The sequence below is a fragment of the Gadus chalcogrammus genome, chromosome 17, assembly GCF_026213295.1.
Source record: "Gadus chalcogrammus isolate NIFS_2021 chromosome 17, NIFS_Gcha_1.0, whole genome shotgun sequence".
Taxonomy (NCBI): domain Eukaryota; kingdom Metazoa; phylum Chordata; class Actinopteri; order Gadiformes; family Gadidae; genus Gadus; species Gadus chalcogrammus.
Window position 1 is genome coordinate 12,498,919 of NC_079428.1, and position 22,298 is coordinate 12,521,216.

Genomic DNA, 22,298 nt, shown 5'->3' on the forward strand with positions numbered 1-22,298 from the left:
GAGGTCATACACACACCACATACACACCTCATGCACCCATTATGTAATATAATAAAAACACAAACTGTTGACAATGACATGTTGGTAAGTCTCTCTTTTCTCTTCTCTTTTTATAGGCGGCTGCCATCTTTAATTCTGCATTTGGAAGTTTCCTGGTAACTAACTTGAGTGTGTGTGTGTGTGTGCGTCTGGGTGTGTGTGTGTGTGTGTGTGTGTGTGTGTGTGTGTGTGTGTGTGTGTGTGTGTGTGTGTGTGTGTGTGTGTGTGTGTGTGTGTGTGTGTGTGTGTGTCATTGGTTTTAATGATGACGTAAGTGATGTAATTAATGCTGCTAGCGATGTCATTATGTAGTCATGTCATTAATTACGTATTAGTGATGTAAGTGATGTCATTAGTTAAGGACGTTGTTAGTGATGTCATTCTCTGATGATGCTGTTATGTCATCAGTTAATGACGTTGTTGGTGATGTCATTAGTTATTTAGGTTTCTCTCTGTCCTCCAGGGCATCGTAGTGACTCCTGTCCTGCTGCTACTGTTTGTAAGTAAACCTATTAATCACACCCAGTGCCAAAAAAGGTTAAGATGTTATATATTATGGATTATTCGCTGTGCTGAAACCACACTAACTCATAGACCTGGAAATGGGACAGGGAAATTTACTTTTCAAATGCATTAATAATTCAATTCAGTACAATTTATAGGGGCTTTATTGGCATGGGAAACCCTACCATAGCCCTATTCTAAAATAACGAAATGTGTAGAGAGAGCTGTTTAGCATTGGAGCGTTGCAAGCAAATCTACGTTTGTAATTTAATGTAAACATGTAGATGACTCTCTCTCTCTCTCTCTCTCTCTCTCTCCTCCTCTAGCTTGGCTCGTCCTCCTCAGTTCCCTTCTCCTCCATCTTCTCTCAGCTCTTCATGACCGTGGTCGTTCCTCTTCTCCTGGGACAGGTCAGCACCTGTCTGTCTGTACTCTCTCCCGCTTTCTCTCCCGCTTTCTGTCGGTTACTGTCTGTTGTATATGTATGCATTGTGGTAAGGTGACATATTATACCACCAGGTGTGAGTGTGATTAGCCGTTATAAGCCGTTTTGAAAATCTCCCTCTTCTGACATCACAAGTGGGCGTGTCCACCTAGATTTATGACGGATAGATGAGCCACGTTTGCTCCAGTCCACTGGGTCGGCTGGTAGACTGATCTATCCAGCACACATCTAGGTGGACACGCCCACTTGTGATGTCAGAAGAGGCAGATTTTCAAAACGGCTTGTGACGGCTAATCACACTCACCCCTGGTGGTATAATATGCCACCTTTTGTGTGTGTGTGTGTGTAGTTGTGCCGGAGGTTTCTGCGGGAGAGTCTGGAGCGCCGTAAGCTTCCCTTCGGGACGGTGAGCAGCTTCATCCTCCTCCTCATCATCTACACCACCTTCTGCGACACCTTCAGCAGCCCCGACGTAGAGCTGGAGCCCACCAGTCTGCTGGTGGTGGTCCTAACAAGTATGGCAGTGCTCATAATGTATTCCCCTCGGACCTCACTAATGTGTTCAGTGTATACTGCACGCAGGTCCTCTGAAGTCATGTATCGATGAGATGTATACATTTAAACATTTTTTAAATGTCTGGATTGCATAGGATCCCACATATAAAATGTAGTTTTTTAAATCTCCCGGACTTCACTAATTGTGTATTGAGTGTGTCGAATATTTAGGTCCTCACTAGTTGTTTATTGAGTGTGTTAAATATTAAGGTCCTCCCTAGTTGTTTATTGAGTGTGTTAAATATTAAGGTCCTCCCTAGTTGTGTATTGAATGGGTTAAATATTAAGGTCCTCACTTCTCCTATGCTGATGTTTTGCGTGCGATGCTTTCATTGCAGTCTTCTCCATCCAGTTGAGCTTCATGCTGATCCTTTTTCTTTTCACCAGAAGGTCAGTTCTCATTCCATCCTCTCTCTCTCCTTTACTACTGTACAGTATATATAGGTCTGTCTGTCTGTCTGTCTGTCTGTCTGTCTGTCTGTCTGTCTGTCTGTCTGTCTGTCTGTCTGTCTGTCTGTCTGTCTGTCTGTCTGTCTGTCTGTCTGTCTGTCTGTCTGTCTGTCTGTCTGTCTGTCTGTCTGTCTGTCTGTCTGTCTGTCTGTCTGTCTGTCTGTCTGTCTGTCTGTCTGTCTGTCTGTCTGTCTGTCTGTCTGTCTGTCTGTCTGTCTGTCTGTCTGTCTGTCTGTCTGTCTGTCTGTCTGTCTGTCTGTCTGTCTGTCTGTCTGTCTGTCTGTCTGTCTGTCTGTCTGTCTGTCTGTCTGTCTGTCTGTCTGTCTGTCTGTCTGTCTGTCTGTCTGTCTGTCTGTCTGTCTGTCTGTCTGTCTGTCTGTCTGTCTGTCTGTCTGTCTGTCTGTCTGTCTGTCTGTCTGTCTGTCTGTCTGTCTGTCTGTCTGTCTGTCTGTCTGTCTGTCTGTCTGTCTGTCTGTCTGTCTGTCTGTCTGTCTGTCTGTCTGTCTGTCTGTCTGTCTGTCTGTCTGTCTGTCTGTCTGTCTGTCTGTCTGTCTGTCTGTCTGTCTGTCTGTCTGTCTGTCTGTCTGTCTGTCTGTCTGTCTGTCTGTCTGTCTGTCTGTCTGTCTGTCTGTCTGTCTGTCTGTCTGTCTGTCTGTCTGTCTGTCTGTCTGTCTGTCTGTCTGTCTGTCTGTCTGTCTGTCTGTCTGTCTGTCTGTCTGTCTGTCTGTCTGTCTGTCTGTCTGTCTGTCTGTCTGTCTGTCTGTCTGTCTGTCTGTCTGTCTGTCTGTCTGTCTGTCTGTCTGTCTGTCTGTCTGTCTGTCTGTCTGTCTGTCTGTCTGTCTGTCTGTCTGTCTGTCTGTCTGTCTGTCTGTCTGTCTGTCTGTCTGTCTGTCTGTCTGTCTGTCTGTCTGTCTGTCTGTCTGTCTGTCTGTCTGTCTGTCTGTCTGTCTGTCTGTCTGTCTGTCTGTCTGTCTGTCTGTCTGTCTGTCTGTCTGTCTGTCTGTCTGTCTGTCTGTCTGTCTGTCTGTCTGTCTGTCTGTCTGTCTGTCTGTCTGTCTGTCTGTCTGTCTGTCTGTCTGTCTGTCTGTCTGTCTGTCTGTCTGTCTGTCTGTCTGTCTGTCTGTCTGTCTGTCTGTCTGTCTGTCTGTCTGTCTGTCTGTCTGTCTGTCTGTCTGTCTGTCTGTCTGTCTGTCTGTCTGTCTGTCTGTCTGTCTGTCTGTCTGTCTGTCTGTCTGTCTGTCTGTCTGTCTGTCTGTCTGTCTGTCTGTCTGTCTGTCTGTCTGTCTGTCTGTCTGTCTGTCTGTCTGTCTGTCTGTCTGTCTGTCTGTCTGTCTGTCTGTCTGTCTGTCTGTCTGTCTGTCTGTCTGTCTGTCTGTCTGTCTGTCTGTCTGTCTGTCTGTCTGTCTGTCTGTCTGTCTGTCTGTCTGTCTGTCTGTCTGTCTGTCTGTCTGTCTGTCTGTCTGTCTGTCTGTCTGTCTGTCTGTCTGTCTGTCTGTCTGTCTGTCTGTCTGTCTGTCTGTCTGTCTGTCTGTCTGTCTGTCTGTCTGTCTGTCTGTCTGTCTGTCTGTCTGTCTGTCTGTCTGTCTGTCTGTCTGTCTGTCTGTCTGTCTGTCTGTCTGTCTGTCTGTCTGTCTGTCTGTCTGTCTGTCTGTCTGTCTGTCTGTCTGTCTGTCTGTCTGTCTGTCTGTCTGTCTGTCTGTCTGTCTGTCTGTCTGTCTGTCTGTCTGTCTGTCTGTCTGTCTGTCTGTCTGTCTGTCTGTCTGTCTGTCTGTCTGTCTGTCTGTCTGTCTGTCTGTCTGTCTGTCTGTCTGTCTGTCTGTCTGTCTGTCTGTCTGTCTGTCTGTCTGTCTGTCTGTCTGTCTGTCTGTCTGTCTGTCTGTCTGTCTGTCTGTCTGTCTGTCTGTCTGTCTGTCTGTCTGTCTGTCTGTCTGTCTGTCTGTCTGTCTGTCTGTCTGTCTGTCTGTCTGTCTGTCTGTCTGTCTGTCTGTCTGTCTGTCTGTCTGTCTGTCTGTCTGTCTGTCTGTCTGTCTGTCTGTCTGTCTGTCTGTCTGTCTGTCTGTCTGTCTGTCTGTCTGTCTGAGGAATGTCACCAGTGGTTTACGGTTCTCTTTCCACAGGTCGGGGTCAGGGTTCACCCCAGCTGATACAGTAGCCATCCTGTTCTGTTCTACACACAAATCACTGACCCTGGGTATGCAAAACAAAAACACACACACACACGCACACGCAAACAGATGTTCACACTGCATACACTTTACCTGTGTGTGTGTGTGTGTGTGTGTGTGTGTGTGTGTGTGTGTGTGTGTGTGTGTGTGTGTGTGTGTGTGTGTGTGTGTGTGTGTGTGTGTGTGTGTGTGTGTGTGTGTGTGTCATCAGGTATCCCCATGCTGAAGATAGTGTTCTCAGGCTACCAGCAGCTGTCTGTGATGTCGGTTCCGCTGCTCATCTACCACCCGGCGCAGATCCTACTGGGCTCCCTGCTGGTGCCCTCCTTCAAGGCCTGGATGACCAGCCGCCAGAAGGTACACACAGTCACACACACACACACACACACACACACACACACACACACACACACACACACACACACACACACACACACACACACACACACACACCGTGTTAACAGCGTTGCCGTGTTCCTCCAGTCCCGTGTGTTGTTGCAGTAGCAGCGTCCCTGTCCACCGTGAGTATCTACACTGTTAAGAACCCTCCTCCTCCTGCTGCAGCACCTCCTCCTCCATCTATACCACAGCTTGCTACACCTGCTCTCCTCCATCTCTAATCCACACGCTTGTATCTGGAGACGGATCATTAGTCTGCAGTTAGATTCGTCTCTAGGACCTGGGAGTCTCTCTATTTCCTGCTCTGGTGGTGAGGCCTGGTGGTGATGGTGAAACCTGGTGGTGGCACTTGGTGGCGGTGATTTCACCTCATGATTACATTGGGATGCTTTCTGGACGATTCCCAATGCCCTCTGCGTAAGCAATCTGTTCAGATTCAGCGTTCTAATCCCCATCTTGTGTGTCTGTCTGTTTCCGTGTGTCTGTCCGTCCGTCCGTCTGTCTCATTCTGTAGGCGGTGAAGCTGACCAGCCTCACACCCATCTAATTGGACCAAAGGTGTTTCCATGGCGATTGTGTGTGTGTGTGTGTGTGTGTGTGTGTGTGTGTGTGTGTGTGTGTGTGTGTGTGTGTGTGTGTGTGTGTGTGTGTGTGTGTGTGTGTGTGTGTGTGTGTGGTTTGAAGGAATAGTGTTTATCAGTGCCTTAGCACCTTCGGCAAATCGAGGGAGCCTGGGCTTCGTTTGCACGAAAACTTCCAAATGCGAGTGTTCACTTTTATACAGATGGTAGAATATGGTAGATCATTTGTGTTTTAATATAAAGGTTAGAATAAGACAGTGTGTATTTTTGTATTGAGGTTTGCCTGGTTTGAGCCAGTTATTAACTGTAAAGTGGGGCCAATCTCAAGGATTTACAATGTTTCCTATTTTTCTATTTTGTACTTTTTCCAACGTGAATCGCAGGACTGTGCAGCTCTCGATCTTTATTTAAATACACAAAGAATGTTTGGTTTTTTTCAAAGATAAAAATATATTTTGTGAATAATTGTTTTATTGGACTTTGAAAGTAACGTAACGACAGTTGTTCAGAATGTTTATCTCTTGATTTTGTCTACCACACTATAATAAAATAATACTTTATTTACTGTAGATTCTTTTCCTTCAAATAATTTTCATCTATAATTTTTTTTATTCTCATACATATCATATTGAGTATGGGTTAATCATATCATTATTTAACATTGTTAATAATGTTAAATAATGTTTTAACAGTCATGAGCATTCATTAACAAGACAAATGACATAATCAATACCAAGTGTGACGATCTCAGTGGGTGCTGGTCTCCGCCAGGGCTGGGCCTTGTCACCAATCCTGTTTGTGATATACATGGACAGGATATCGAGGCGTAGTCGTGGTGGGGAGGGGTTGCAGTTCGGTGGTCTGAGGATCTCGTCACTGCTTTTTGCAGATGATGTGGTCCTCATTGGATCGTCGGCCTGTGACCTTCAGCACTCACTGCAGCAGGTGGCGCTGTTGTGTCCGTTGTCCGTTGTCCGTTTAAGGCCGCCAGGACGATATTTTTTTCTCCCCAAAATCTTTATTTGCTGCCGGTCAACCGTGTGTGGATAATGGATTCTATGGAAAGCCAAGAAGGCCACTAACTGGCCCTATAATGGCGCGGTAAAAGTGCTAAACCGCACGGAAACAGTACGGAAACCGTTCGGAATCCGTGCGGTTTTGCAGGAACAACGCCACCTGCTGTTGTGTAGTGTGAATCACAGGACATTTGTTTGTCACGTGACTTTTGGCACTAATTTTCCGCCTTGCTGATCCACGCGCAAATGCCTTCCGATCCACGCGCAGCTTTCAGTGTTCCGTACTTGTAGAATTGTTTTGTGTACTTGAAGGATTTTTTTTTGTACTTGAAAGATTTTAGTTTGTACTATGTGTCAAACATACTGTATTTGTTTTTGAAGCCAAATGCATTAGTTTGTGAATGATGTTTTTTATTTGCAAACCACACTGAGCGTGTGTGTGAATCGTTGTGCGTGAGCAAAACACGTTTTGCGTGTGTGCGGGGTTTTGGCATGATTCTAACTCCATAGAGATTGGCCGGAGAATCGGAGCAGCGTGGTTGGTATTGCGTTCGCTTTATTGCACCGTTGTTACGAAAAGAGAGCTGAGCCGCAAGGCAAAGCTCTCGATCTACCGGTCGATCTTCGTTCCTATCCTCACCTATGGTCATGAGGGCTGGGTGATGACCGAAAGGACGAGATCGCGGGTACAAGCGGCCGAGATGAGTTTTCTCAGAAGGGTGGCTGGCGTCTCCCTTAGGGATAGGGTGAGAAGCTCAGCCATCCGTGAGGAACTCGGATTAGAGCCGCTGCTCCTTTACTTAGAAAGGAGTCAACTGAGGTGGTTCAGGCATCTGGTAAGGATGCCCACTGGGCGCCTTCCTTGGGAGGTGTTTCAGGCACGTCCAGTGGGGAGGAGACCCTGGGGAAGACCCAGGACTAGGTGGAGAGATTATATCTCAACACTGGCCTGGGAACGCCTCGGGATCCCCCCGTCAGAGCTGGTCAATGTGGCCCGGGAAAGGGAGGATTTGGAGCTGGACCCTCCAACGTTGAGTGTGACCACACGCTCATTCTCCTCCACCTCTGTTTGAGGGAGACATTTGTGTACGATCAGCATCTCTTTCCATGGTAGATGTGGAGGTAGTTCTAAGCCCATGGTCAACCTCTCCAGAGACCGCTCCATGTTCGTGCCCTGCATGTTCTGCTGGGGCTCCAAACCGCACTGCAGAGTGACATCGCGGCCGGGCGAGCTCCTATTGGCTTAGAGGGACCAATCATCTGAGGCTGACCTAGGAGTAGACAGGTAGAGTTCATTGAGTAGGATGATACCACACGATACGTCTCACAGTGGCGAACTTAGCCCTTTGGGGGCTCCAGGCGAACAGTCATTTGGGGGCCCCTGCATCTACCGGTCTCAGTACCTTATATCGCATAATGAGATACTCCATGCAAGGGATGAACAAAAGTCACTATCCTTCTTTCATGCAAATGTTAATTATCTATTTACAAATTGAGAATAACATACAAAACAATAAGATTAGTTATGTTGACACATTACACTGACTGTTAACCATAAGTCCTCATTTACCTGAGGGTTTCCAGTAGCTCACAGCAGCTATCTGCTGTGAGCTACTGGAAACCACTACTGGAAACCCACTGATAGCTGCGTCCAGCTATCACTATATTTCCTGTGCTCTTCAGACCTTTCATGGTTGATTAGATGCATTGCAAGGTTATTCTAGTCTTTAAATCCTTCCTCACTCAATTGTTTTTGTTTTCCAGAAAGGCAACAACAAAAGCAAAAAACACGGTCTGCACTTTCACTGTAGACGAACCAAGACCTGTTCACCCTCTCACCATTTTTCATTACTATGTAATAGTATGCTTTTGTGAATCTGCGGCCCTTGGGCCAGAGTGCTGGGTCATCCACAAGAATATGTGTGCACCTGCCCAAGACACAGCAGCTTGGGCAAGAGTGCTGGGTCATCCACAGGAATATGTGTCTCGCAGTCATTGTTATCGTTATTGTCATAAATTTCAATAACCAAAGTGGAAGAAGGAGAGTGAGAAATATTCACTACCAGTTGTGCATCATCTCCGTCAGTTTGTTGACACACGTCATTAGCATCGCTGCTGGCTGAGCCAGAGCCACTTGGAATGAAAGGAGCAGTAACGTGACAGCAAACGACGTTGGCGGCTGCTCTTGATCCGCCGACGGTCCCGCTGCCACTGCGGTGGCTGTAAAACAGCTGGATAGCTTTGGCAGCTTTGAAAGAAAGTCCTGCCTTTGGTCTTTCTTTTTATGTGACCCGCTTTCGTACGATCGCTTCATGTCTCACTCGATTTCTCTCTCTCTCTCTCTTACCGCTTACTGTTTTGAATTTGACATAATTTCCGCATACGCATGATGAGCGTGATGCGCGTAACATGGAATAGTCCATGTAGTGCAGACTGAAGGGGGGTGCACACGGAAAGATCGTCAAAACATGAGTAATAATTAGACATCCCGATGCTACTATTGTGAAGAGATTTTTATAAAAATAATAAATATGGGGACAAAATATATGCATTGGGGCCCTCTTGACCAGATCAATATTGTAAATAAGAAACTGTTCTTAATGTTTTATCGGGAAAAATAAAGGTAAAAAAAAAAAAAATGGGGGCCCCAAAAACCTTCTATGGGGCCCGGGGCTCCAGGCAAATGCCTGGTTTGCCCAATAGTACGGCCCGCCCCTGACGTCTCATCCCACTTAAGATGACACACTGGTGTTCGACCCCAACGTGTCTTCAAGCCCCATGAGTTTGATGCCTCAGGCATTAATCAAGTCACATGTGCTGTTGTGTTGTCTGGCAACAGTAAGTGGATAAACACTCAAAGGAAGGCTGGATAAGTCCCGCGTTCCTCCTCACCCCCTGTCCAATGCAATGCCCCTGATATACTCAGAACAATGCAGGAAATGCAACTGTGCCAAAAAAGAAACACACACAAACACACACACACAAGAACACACTCACGCACAAGAAAAAAACTTAACTAATATGTTATATATCTAGTACGGGGGTTATATTTAATCATATGTTATATATCTAGCACTCGGGACATATTTAATACTAGTATATTAGTACAAGGGTCATTTCATGTTGCATTATATATCTAGTACAAGGGTCATATTTAATAGTACATAATGTGTCTAGTACTAGGGCCATATTTAATACTAATATTGATCTATTACTACGGCCATATTTAATACTACATTATGTATCTAGTACTAGCATCATATTAAATATTACACTATGTCTCTCTAGTACTATGGTCATATTCGGTCATATACCAGATTACCTGTGAATGTCGGGCTACAGTACTGAGTGTTGTGAGGTGTCTCTTCTATTAAATACCAGACCATTCTCTGAAGCAGATTACTAAGAATCTGACCTCTGGATGACAGTTTCAATTCTCTTTTGTGGCCAGAGGAGTGAGTGTTTGCATGTGGTAGTCATATACAGTTTTGTATCCTCCATGAGAGCGTTTTCTGTTACCATTTTCTAGTAAAGCGTTTTTGGTTTAAACATACTGCCGTCTTTTGAGTTTTGCTTCTGAGTCCTTGTCCCTGAGTCAAGTCTTGACAGTCTAAGCATGTGTCTATATTGTTCAATCAATTGGCAAAAACTGTAAACTAAACCAGTACTACAAAATAGCAATGGTGCAGTGTTTTATACCAGACTGCAACCAAACCACTTTGGTGTCCACTTCTGTTGAGCTCTATTTCAAATTCCCACATTGCAAGGTTGCTGTTAGCACAGTAGATGGCGTTCGCTGTTGCACACTTGCGAAGGTAGATTGTTGTGCTCTCGTCGAGAATCACAGAGGCTGGGTAGTGTATATTTTATGATATCGAAATTAGTGAATGATACGACAAAAAATACATATTCTCATATATTGTTTATAACATCATAGTATGAAATATCTCTGTTCTCAACAACGATTAAGAGCCTGCGTGATATGATTTATAAATTATTGCTGACATAAGGACTTTGAATTGGGATTGAACATGGGTAGAATCCTCATAGAACAGCACTTTCCCATTATTTTTCTAAGTTTATAAGCTTGTGCAAGTTCTTTGAATGCACCCTAAAGGTTCTTCTATGCGTTATATAAAAGGGGAATCGGGGGGAAAAAAGGGGGAACCTAGGTTCCCCTTATTAAAAGGGGAACCTATTACGTTTCTATTATGAAGAATCATCGAGGGGCATACTTCTTGTTAACAGAGACGACTGTTTGACATTTCCTTCAGAGAACCCACACCCAACTGCTGCTGTGTTTAAGGATGTTCTAGATTCTTAACGACGATTGTTGGAAAATTTCATTCAGAGAACACACATCAATTGCCCTCTGCGATACTGGTAAGAGCCTTCAGTACATCTTTACAGCCTCTATATGTTAAAAAAAAAAGTGCTTTAAAGTAAATGTCAATTTCTTCACATTTTGGTTAAAATGGTATTTGGTATTTGTATAGTTTGGACAATTCTAAGTGAACACACTAAGGTCTTCATCAATAATGAATTACATTTAACCTCAAGATTAATCTGATTTAATTAATATTTTGCTGTTAGTTGGACATCCACTCATCAGGTTCACTGCTTTCCTGCTCTGCAGATCTGCAGCCTGTGATGACGCCATCAGTGACTGGTGGCTGTCCATTGGCTCTTGTCATTCTGCTTCTCGTGTCCATGGATCCTATAGCCACTGAGGTGGTGAACTCAGTCAACGACTGTACTGAATTCTTCCTGGATGGAACCCCACCGGATATACTAGGAGTCCTGCAGCAGGGGACCATTCAGGACCCGAATCGCTACAAGCCCATTTGCCAGGAATATAAAAATACCAGGAGGTTCATGACGCTCTATGACACAGTTAATAAGATCCCAGTGTTTTCTGCATATAAATACACAGGAGACGACGGAAGCAAAAGACCAAGAAAACCGAAGTGGATGTTTGAGCCAAAGGTACGTGATATGTGATGACGTTCGTTCTGAAAAAATAGATAGATAACTGTTGATTTGGGGTCGTTAGTGCCTCATATTTATCCGACCAAGATCTAATGAACATGTATGGGATTAGAATCCTGTCATAATTCAAACCTGAACAAAATAGTTTCAAAGGCCTCTAAGTCTGTGTTTGAAAACTCGAAACCTTGTAAAAAGAGATTATAGCCTGAAAAGAACTTTCAAACATCTGCAAGCATGAATTTGTGTTCTATTTTTCCTTCCTTATAATTTTCACCAACAAATGTTCAAAGTTTAAAAATGTTCACCAGCACTTTGCAGTGTTCCAATCTGGCACTGTTCTGCCAGTGTATTATTTTGTTTCCCGGTTTTTAAATCTTGTAAATAGGGTTCTGCAAACAGGTGTTCATACCAATAGAATTTATTTTTGAAAGGGCGTATATTTATTTTGAAAATGTGTCAGGTGTAAATTGACACCATTACATTTTATTTATTCAGAACTGACTTTTCAGAGATTTTGCCACCAGGGGGCATGTTTACGAGTCACGTGATTATAGAGTGGCGAAGTCACGCCCCTTCCGGTAGAGCCCATAGGACCTATGAGATCAAAAAATATGAATGGGTTTCAATGGAAAGAAAGTTATTATTTTCTGGTCCCAGTCTTTATATGCCCTGGATTACACATATGTTGTTCGTGGATTTAAATGATAATTTTTCATGTCAAGTGTAAATGCAAAAAAAAAGTTTAAAACGTGGTGGGACCATGTTTCTCTAAACCTATTGATTGCTCTCTGCTGACGTACAGTCCAATCACATGTGCCGTTGACCGGGCAGTGCGGGATTGACAGTGCTCGGCCAATGACAAGTATAACTAGAAAATGCATTTCCTGCAGAAAATGCGTCGAGTGCTGTAGTACATTGTGAGGTTGAAAATATTTTTTAATAAAGCCACATAGATTAAGACATAAAGAAATCTTAAATGGCTTAAATCAAGTGAAGGGATTTGAACAAATGGCGTAAAAAATGTGAACATGAACACCAATTAAGAAAAAGTTAATGGTTGGAAACAAATAAAGTTACCGCTGAATGAAAAGCGCAGAGCATAGTGACTCCCAGTATCTCTAAAAACAGACTGCGAAGTAGAGCCTTCAGTTACTGGGCTCCTTTACTGTGGAACCAGCTCTCCCAATGGGTCAGAGAGGCAGACACTCTAACTACATTTAAGTAGAGCCCCCCGTTTGGCCCCTCCCACCTCGCAGTCTCTCTGTGTTTCCACAGCTCCTCCACAGCTCCATCCCTCTGCACCAACTGCAATTTTTCCCCTGGTAAAAGGGTTTTCCTGGGAGTTTTTACTCAGTTGATGTGAGGGGTTAAGGGAAGAGGATGTCGTTATGATGCTCACGCTAGGTAAAGCCCTTTGAGACAAACTGTTTGTAAAAACGGGCTATAAAAATAAAATTGCCTTGCCTTGCCTAACCCGCTTGGACTGTAATTCATATTCATGCTACTAGTTTGATCATTGACTGACTACATGAATAGCTGCACAGAGGAGATTCTTATAGAAGTCTTATAGTCAAACGGTATAGGGTATATACGAATTTGATGTATTTAGGCCATTTATAAGATCTAGTTAACATCATTAAAAGTAATTTCCAAACACATTAAAGAAAAGAAAAAACAAAGGCAAAGAGAGATTTTGCACTTTTACTTAAACAGAGCGGGATAGGAATCAGGTTAACAAAACATCTAAGAACATCTAAGCCGTCTAACATATCAACAACGCAACATTAAAACATAAAAACATCACAAAAAAAAAGAAAATGCTGGAATACAAAGAGTTTGCTTTGTATTCCAGCTGGCCTGTTATGAGCAAACTTCTACAGGCTACTATAGATCTATTTCAAAACATGTTCCAAGTAGGCTGTAGGAAAAAACATAATTCATCCTGGAATGAGTGAAGCTTGCCTGCTGACATGTTAAAATGACTGTCACAACTGCCATGAGCAAAGAGAACCATTTGTTTATAGTGTAGGCTACAGTACTGGCTTACTGTACACTCTTTGTCACCGTACAGACTAGAGAATATGATTTGCTTGTACAGCACCTTAACAAACTCACTGTAGCCTATAATCATAGGCACACCCAGCCACACTTTCAATATAGCACACACTCGCATTCTTTAATCACCGTCAGTAAATAATAATATGAAAACAATATAAAATATCTTTCAACAATGGATAAAGGTCAACAGATGCGCAATGTTCAGTTGTCAGAAATGTGTTGTGATTACTTGTATTCCTTATAGCTCTCAGGCTGTGAGGAAATCAGGGCGCACTCACACTAGGCAAGTTTGCCTGTTCCGTGCTGCAGGAAGATTCAGCACGATTCCCCCCTCCCCACTCCCCCCGCTGGCCCGCGGTCACACTGCCGTGGCCTGGGCACGATTACTCATCTATACATACGTATGAATGAGTGAACCGCTTGCCGCTATTGTTTAAATGATTGTTGTGGGGAAGAAGGGCATGGACCTATCAAGAAAGAAGGGTCGCGCAAGGACTACGTCATCCAGCTCACATTGCGTATCTTCGCGTGTCATGTCATTAGCATCTGTACTTTGGCCACGGCACACCTCTCCCAAGTGTGCCGTGACCAAGGGGCTGTTCCGTGCTGGAATACGGGTGGCGTGATCACACTAGCCAAACGTTCTAGACTTTAGTATGCAAATGAGCTCGGGCACGGGGCCGCGGCCCTAGTGTGAGTGGCCCTAAATCAGCAGCCCGCGATCGCAGCTCCTTTGATTTGAACACGCACAGAGCACAAAAATCAGAGTCGGACAATGACCATTGTCGTCATACCAGTTAACTCTGACCGGGGCATTAGGTTTTGTTGAGCCGGATAATGAACACAGAGCCTGGATATGTTGAGCCTCCGTCGTAGCAAAGCCCTGAGGTCCCTTCATGTAATAACTTCATGTCAACTGCACTGAAGTCATCATAACTTCATAAGTTCTCATTTTCAAATGAATATGAATGCTTTTATTGTTATTTGAAGCCATGTCAGTTTTGACTGTGAGTGATGGGGTCCTCTGTGTCTGCTAGTGTCTATTTTTGCAGACATTATCAAACGCAAGAAATTTTTTTGAAGAGCACAGGGCAACGAAGCACACTAGCCAATCAGAGGACCCACCCACCGACGGAAAGAAGATATTGAGTGGTAAATTTGTTTTGTTAACCAAAAAACGAATAAATAAGCTGAACTTTTGATTTTGACAGAACCAAAAAATGAATAAACGAGCGGAACTTTTGATTTCCGTCTTTTTGACAAAACGAAAAAACGGCTTGTTTTCTGGTTTCTGCTTGAGTCAATTATTCCCATAAAAACAGACTGATAAAATGTACCTTTATCCAATCGGACCAACTGTAGAATATGACGGGTTGAAACTAAAACGGTGATTCTGAAGAAAGTTTAAATGATATCGAAATTATTGAAGTGTGTATATTTGTTAAATGGTTTGAACGAATATAAACTGTTGGAAATTTATTTAGTTACGTCTTAAACAGTTGAAGTACCATTGCTCTGCTCGGCTCTGCCATCCTCCTACACATCCTCCAACACATAAACACACCAGCAATCTAAGCTACATAAAGGCCGTTAATAACATTAAAGGTTATTAGAACACCTGTAAAGCGGAGTACATCATACATGTATAGTTAAAAGTCCCAGTGCTGTTATACTCTATATCAGCATACATGGAATGGCTCTTGTCCAATCAAATTACTTGGTCGAAACTAACAGTTTTATAAGTTCTGAATAAATCATAATGTATTGTATATGTACATCATAGAATTACTTAAATTCTGAGTAAATAAATTCCCTTTGTGGTGGAAGCTTTCAGAAAACTGATTGAGACTAATTTTGTTTATGTTTCATTTGCAGCTTGAAGATGGGGGAAGCAACAGCAACATGAAACACCTGAATAAAAGAAAAAAATACTCCAAACAAGCTAGTTTTTCCGACTATTCTCATCAAACGGACTATGATAAAGGCCACATCTTTCCAAGTGCTCATGCTCACAACAAATTAGATAAGGAGGCTACATTTACCTTGACTAACATTGTGCCACAATCCCGCACATTTAATAATGGAAGCTGGCAAAGAATGGAGAAATGTGTCAGATGTGTGATGCATGAATACTGTTTGAACCAAAACAACCAACATGAAGCATTTGTCGTGACTGGAGCAATTCCCAATGCAAACAAGACTCTCAAAAACAAGGTCAACAATATTCCAAAAACTCTCTGGACAGCATTTTGCTGCTATAGCACAGTTACGGGGGAATGGTTAGCAAGCGCACACTGGGGTGACAATGTTAAAGAAAATCCTAGAGCTAAGATATTAATGGAGACCAAAAATATAGGCATGATTTCACTTATTGATGTCGACCCCTTTCCACAACATCAATGTCGTCTCGACGTAACAGTAAGTCAGTATTATCCTACTTTAAAGAAAGAGTGTGAATGTCATCCCGCTCCTTTGACAACATCCACCCCTCCCACTTCCACATCTGCCCCTCCCACCTCCACATCCGACCCTCCAACTTCTAGATCCGCCCCTCAAACTTCTACATCTGCCTCTCTCACCTCCACATCTGCCCCTCCCACCTCCACATCTGCCCCTCCCACCTCCACATCTGCCCCTCCTGACTCCACATCTGGTCCACCCACCTCCAAATCTGCCCCTCCCACATCCACATATGCCCTTCCCACTTCTTCATCCTCCCCTCAAACTTCTACATCTGCCCCTCCCACCTCCAAATCGGCCCCTCCCACTTCTACATCTGCCCCCAACTCCACATCTGCCCCTCCCACCTCCAAATCTGACCCTCCCACCACCACATCTACCACTCCCACCTCCACATATGCCCCTCTCACTTCTACATCTGCCCCTCCCACCTCCTCATCCACCACTTCTACATCTGCCCCTCCCACCTCCACATCTGCCCCTCCCACCTCCACATCCGCCACTTCTACATCTGCCCCTCCAACCTCCAGAACTGCCCCCCCACCTCCACATCTGCCACCTCTACATCTGCCCCTCCCACCTCCTCATCTGGCACTCCCACCTCCACATCTGCCACCTCTACATCTGCCCCTCCCACCTCCACATCTGCCACTTCTACATCTGCCCCTCCCACCTCCTCATCTGGCACTCCCACCTCCTCATCTACCCCTCCCACCTCCACATATGCCCCTCCCACTTCTACATCCGCCCCTCAAACTTCTACATCTGCCCCTCCCACTCCACATCTGCCCCTCCAACTTCTACATCTGCCCCTCCCTGCTCCACATCCGCCTCTCCCACCTCCACATCTGCCCCTCCCACCTCCAAATCTGCCCCTCCCACTTCTACATCTGCCCCCAACTCCACATCTGCCCCTCCCACCTCCACATCTACCCCTCCCACTTCCACATATGCCCCTCTCACTTCTACATATGCCCCTCCCACCTCATCATCCACCCCCCCCACTTCTACATCTGCCCCTCCACCTCCTCATCCACCCCTCTCACTTCTACATCTGCCCCTCCCACCTCCACATCTGCCCCACCCACCTCCAAATCTGCCCTCCCACCTCCACATCTGCCACTTCTACATCTGCCCCTCCCACTTCTACATCTGACCCTCCCACCTCCACATCTGCCACCTCTACATCTGCCCCTCCCACCTCCACATCTGCCACTTCTACATCTGCCCCTCCACCTCCGCATCTGCCACCTCTACATCTGCCCCTCCCACCTCCACATCTGCCACTTCTACATCTGCCCCTCCCACTTCTACATCTGCCCCTCCCACCTCCACATCTGCCACTTCTACATCTGCCCCCCCACTTCTACATCTGCCCCTCCCACCTCCTCATCTGTCCCTTCTACATCTGCCCCTCCCACCTCCACATCTGCCACTTCTACATCTGCCCCTCCCACGTCTACATCTGCCACTTCTACATCTGCCCCTCCCACTTCTACATCTGACCCTCCCACCTCCACATCTGCCACCTCTACATCTGCCCCTCCCACCTCCACATCTGCCACTTCTACATCTGCCCCTCCCACCTCCGCATCTGCCACCTCTACATCTGCCCCTCCCACCTCCACATCAGCCACTTCTACATCTGCCCCTCCCACTTCTACATCTGCCCCTCCCACCTCCACATCTGCCACTTCTACATCTGCCCCTCCCACTTCTACATCTGCCCTCCCACCTCCTCATCTGTCCCTTCTACATCTGCCCCTCCCACCTCCACATCTGCCACTTCTACATCTGCCCCTCCCACGTCTACATCTGCCCCTCCCACCTCCACATCTGCCACTTCTACATCTGCCCCTCCCACTTCTACATCCACCCCTCCCACCTCCACATCTGCCACTTCCACATCTGCCCCTCCAACTTCTACATCTGCCCCTCCCTGCTCCACATCCGCCTCTCCCACCTCCACATCTGCCCCTCCCACCTCCAAATCTGCCCCTCCCACTTCTACATCTGCCCCCAACTCCACATCTGCCCCTCCCACCTCCACATCTACCCCTCCCACTTCCACATATGCCCCTCTCACTTCTACATATGCCCCTCCCACCTCATCATCCACCCCCCCCACTTCTACATCTGCCCCTCCCACCTCCTCATCCACCCCTCTCACTTCTACATCTGCCCCTCCCACCTCCACATCTGCCCCTCCCACCTCCAAATCTGCCCCTCCCACCTCCACATCTGCCACTTCTACATCTGCCCCTCCCACCTCCTCATCTACCCCTCACACCTCCACATATGCCCCTCCCACTTCTACATCCGCCCCTCAAACTTCTACATCTGCCCCTCCCACCTCCACATCTGCCCCTCCAACTTCTACATCTGCCCCTCCCTGCTCCACATCTTTCTCTCCCACCTCCACATCTGCCCCTCCCACCTCCAAATCTGCCCCTCCCACTTCTACATCTGCCCCCAACTCCACATCTGCCCCTCCCACCTCCACATCTACCCCTCCCACTTCCACATATGCCCCTCTCACTTCTACATATGCCCCTCCCACCTCATCATCCACCCCCCCCACTTCTACATCTGCCCCTCCCACCTCCTCATCCACCCTCTCACTTCTACATCTGCCCCTCCCACCTCCACATCTGCCCCTCCCACCTCCACATCCGCCACTTCTACATCTGCCCCTCCAACCTCCACAACTGCCCCTCCCACCTCCACATCTGCCACCTCTACATCGGCCCCTCCCCCTCCACATCTGCCACCTCTACATCTGCCCCTCCCACCTCCACATCTGCCACCTCTACATCTGCCCCTCCCACCTCCACATCTGCCACTTCTACATCTGCCCCTCCCACTTCTACATCTGCCCCTCCCACTTCTACATCTGCCCCTCCCACCTCCTCATCTGTCCCTTCTACATCTGCCCCTCCCACCTCCACATCTGCCACTTCTACATCCACCCCCCCACCTCCACATCTGCCACTTCTACATCTGCCCCTCCCACGTCTACATCTGCCCCTCCCACCTCCACATCTGCCACTTCTACATCTGCCCCTCCCACTTCTACATCCACCCCTCCCACCTCCACATCTGCCACCTCTACATCTGCCCCTCCCACTTCTACATCCACCCCTCCCACCTCCACATCTGCCACCTCTACATCTGCCCCTCCCACCTCCACATCTGCCACTTCTACATCTGCCCCTCCCACCTCCGCATCTGCCACTTCTACATCTGCCCCTCCCACTTCTACATCTGCCCCTCCCACCTCCAAATCTGCCCTCCCACTTCTACATCTGCCCCCAACTCCACATCTGCCCCTCCCACCTCCACATCTACCCCTCCCACTTCCACATATGCCCCTCTCACTTCTACATATGCCCCTCCCACCTCATCATCCACCCCCCCACTTCTACATCTGCCCCTCCCACCTCCTCATCCACCCCTCTCACTTCTACATCTGCCCCTCCCACCTCCACATCTGCCCCTCCCACCTCCACATCCGCCACTTCTACATCTGCCCCTCCAACCTCCACAACTGCCCCTCCCACCTCCACATCTGCCACCTCTACATCGGCCCCTCCCACCTCCACATCTGCCACCTCTACATCTGCCCCTCCCACCTCCACATCTGCCACCTCTACATCTGCCCCTCCCACCTCCACATCTGCCACTTCTACATCTGCCCCTCCCACTTCTACATCTGCCCCTCCCACTTCTACATCTGCCCCTCCCACCTCCTCATCTGTCCCTTCTACATCTGCCCCTCCCACCTCCACATCTGCCACTTCTACATCCACCCCTCCCACCTCCACATCTGCCACTTCTACATCTGCCCCTCCCACGTCTGCATCTGCCCCTCCCACCTCCACATCTGCCACTTCTACATCTGCCCCTCCCACTTCTACATCCACCCCTCCAACCTCCACATCTGCCACCTCTACATCTGCCCCTCCCACCTCCACATCTGCCACTTCTACATCTGCCCCTCCCACCTCTACATCTGCCCCTCCCACCTCCACATCTGCCACTTCTACATCTGCCCCTCCCACCTCCGCATCTGCCACTTCTACATCTGCCCCTCCCACTTCTACATCTGCCCCTCCCACCTCCTCATCCGCCCCTCCCACTTCTACATCTGCCCCTCCTGACTCCACATCTGCCCCTCCCACCTCCACATCCGCCACTTCTTCATCTGCCCCTCCCACCTCCACATCTGCCCCTCAAACCTCCACATCTGCCCCTCAAACATCCACATCTGCCCCTCCCACCTCCACATCTGCCACTTCTACATCTGCCCCTCCCACCTCCACATCTACTCCTTACCCTTCTACATTGGCCCCTCCAACAAACCAAATCTTCCCGACCCAAATCTAAATCTACCCCTCCTACCCCTCCTAAAGATCTGCAGCTCCCATCTCCAAATGTGCCCTCCTCAATCCTGAGTGGTCTCTCTTCACTCCTGAATGGTTTCTTCTCACTCCTGAGTGGTCTCGCCCCACTCCTGAGTGGTCTCTCTTCACTCCTGCCCCTTAAACTTCCACATCTGCCCCTCCCACTTACAAATCTGGCCATCCAACCACCATATTTCACTACTAAATCTGCCCCTCTCATCTCCACAGCTGCCCCTCCCACTTCTGCATCTGCCCCTCCCACCTCCACATCTGCCCCTCCCACATCTACATCTGCCCCTCCCACCTCCACATCTGCCCCCCCCACCTCCACATCTGCCCCTCCCTCCTCCACATCTGCCCCTCCCACCTCCACATCTGCCCCTCCCACCTCCACATCTGCCCCTCCCACCTCTACATCTGCCCCTGCCTCCTCCACATCTGCCCCTCCCACCTCCACCTCTGTCCCTCTCACCTCCACATCTGCCCCTCCCACCTCCACATCTGCCCCTCCCACCTCCACATCTGCCCGTCTAACTTCCACATCAGGCCCTTCCACTTCTAAATCGGCCCCTTTCAGGTCTACATTTGGACCGCCCAACTCCCTTCCCAACTCCACATCTCAACCTCCAACTTCCACCCCTTCGTCTTCCAGTGTTACCTTCAACTCTGCTGAGTGTGAGTCCAATGTTCTGGAGGCTCATGTTTTACTTCAGGTCCTCAGGGAATACCAAAGGACCTTGGCCCTCTACTTAGACCAGCAAGAAGATAGCCCTTAGAAGGTATCTTCTATCCACTTAACTATAACCAATAATACATTGAACCTTGTAGAATTCTGGGATAAAAGCGTATGCTAAATGATGACATGTAAACATGTTTTTGGGAGACTATGGACATCCTTGTTTCATCTACAAATACTCATGTATTATATGTATACTGTAGATCTAAATATATCTCTAAATGTTTCATGCATATGTGCCATTTGAGAATAATCATAATAAAAGACTAAACAAAGAAACATAGCTTGTCAGGTATTTATTTGAATCACCGAGTCTCTAGAACCTGTAAAATGTAAAACAGTGACTTTGCCGGGCTTTTCCTAATTTACTCGCTCCAAAGCTTATCAAGAATATTGAAAGTCCGTAGTGCAGCCTGTCATTCTGTTAACTCTGTTGCTAATGCAGTGGAGGCGAAGCAGAGCACCATTACCACATAGTACTGCTGGGACTCTGCTGCCATCTAGATGCTTAACCTATCAACTGCAGAAATGTGAGGTGGCTAACGATGTACAGTATATTCTTCTGTAAAGTGTGATGACCTTTTTGTCTCCTTAGTAATCGAAATTAATTAATTTGTAATTTACAAAGCTAAGGGTACTGCATGCCCTGAGCAAACAACAAATGTTGTGTTTAACGGTTGAGATTTGGTTCTCCATTGTTCAAGAATTTCTAAAATATCTGCCCCTCCCACATCTACAACTGCCCCTCCCACCTCCACATCTGCCCCTCCCATCTCCACATCTGCCCCTCACACTTCTACATCTATGCGTTGATTTGAGCTGAAAAACAGAAACATACACTTTTGATTTATAACATTTAATTTTATTATGTACATTTATAATTAGAGATTCAGGCAATTTAGTAGACTCGACAGGTAACCATCATGTGGAGGTTCTGTTCTAAATATCTAGTTGAATCAGGTTAAATAGTAAAAGTGTCTGGTAAGTTAGTCTACTCTACAGGTAACCATCTCCTGGAGGTCCTGCTCTAAACACCTAGTTTGATCTGGTAAAATAGTAAAAGTGTCTGGTAGGTTTGTTGCTCTCCAGGTAACCATCACTTGGTTGTCCTGGCCTTAACCTCTATCAGTTATTGTGTGTCCATCAATGCTCAGCAGGTGTCCGTACATCGTACTCGGCCAGCAACACAAAGCTGTTTTCTCTGATTCTGCGAACTCTGACAAGGTCTCCACACTCCTGGACGTGGATCAGTCCTCTCTCTCCCCTCTCGTATTCTCTCTCTCTGGTGTTCAGTCTTAGCTCTGTCTGCTTCCCACACCAGTGCTGGTAAACACATCGGACGGCCACGACCAGAGCCAGCCCGAGCCCGGCCCAGCTGCCCAGGAGCATGCCCAGCTCCAAGCTCCTGTTTCCAGGCTTGGTACTCGGGGTCTTCCCCTCCTTCTCTGGAGCTGATGGTTTGGGCTTCAGGGGGTCTGGTCGAGGGTCGAGGTCTGGG

The 22,298-nt window shown here is 47.0% G+C and overlaps 1 protein-coding gene and 1 long non-coding RNA gene across 5 annotated transcripts in view; both read left to right on the forward strand.

Moving 5' to 3' along the window:
• Nucleotides 1–5,717, forward strand: part of slc10a7 (solute carrier family 10 member 7) — a 7,582-nt gene extending 1,865 nt beyond the window's left edge. For 2 of the 4 annotated variants that reach the window (XM_056576312.1, XM_056576313.1), the window contains 9 exons: nt 1–3; nt 117–155; nt 503–538; nt 870–953; nt 1,338–1,503; nt 1,882–1,933; nt 4,111–4,184; nt 4,370–4,515; nt 5,072–5,716. The exon at nt 1–3 is cut by the window's left edge and continues 73 nt beyond it. In XM_056576312.1, the coding sequence (XP_056432287.1) occupies nt 1–3; nt 117–155; nt 503–538; nt 870–953; nt 1,338–1,503; nt 1,882–1,933; nt 4,111–4,184; nt 4,370–4,515; nt 5,072–5,104 (633 nt within the window). In that variant the 3' untranslated portion in view covers nt 5,105–5,716. Of the gene's footprint in view, nt 4–116; nt 156–502; nt 539–869; nt 954–1,337; nt 1,504–1,881; nt 1,934–4,110; nt 4,185–4,369; nt 4,516–4,641; nt 4,680–5,071 lie in introns of those variants that run through there. The other 2 variants (XM_056576314.1, XM_056576316.1) reach the window with 2 other exon arrangements.
• Nucleotides 5,718–10,312: 4,595 nt separating this feature from the next.
• On the forward strand, nt 10,313–15,474 carry LOC130370550 (uncharacterized). Its single transcript, XR_008893044.1, has 3 exons — nt 10,313–10,537; nt 10,791–11,140; nt 15,077–15,474. It is a non-coding gene; the product is annotated as an uncharacterized LOC130370550 (long non-coding RNA).
• Nucleotides 15,475–22,298: the final 6,824 nt, after the last annotated feature.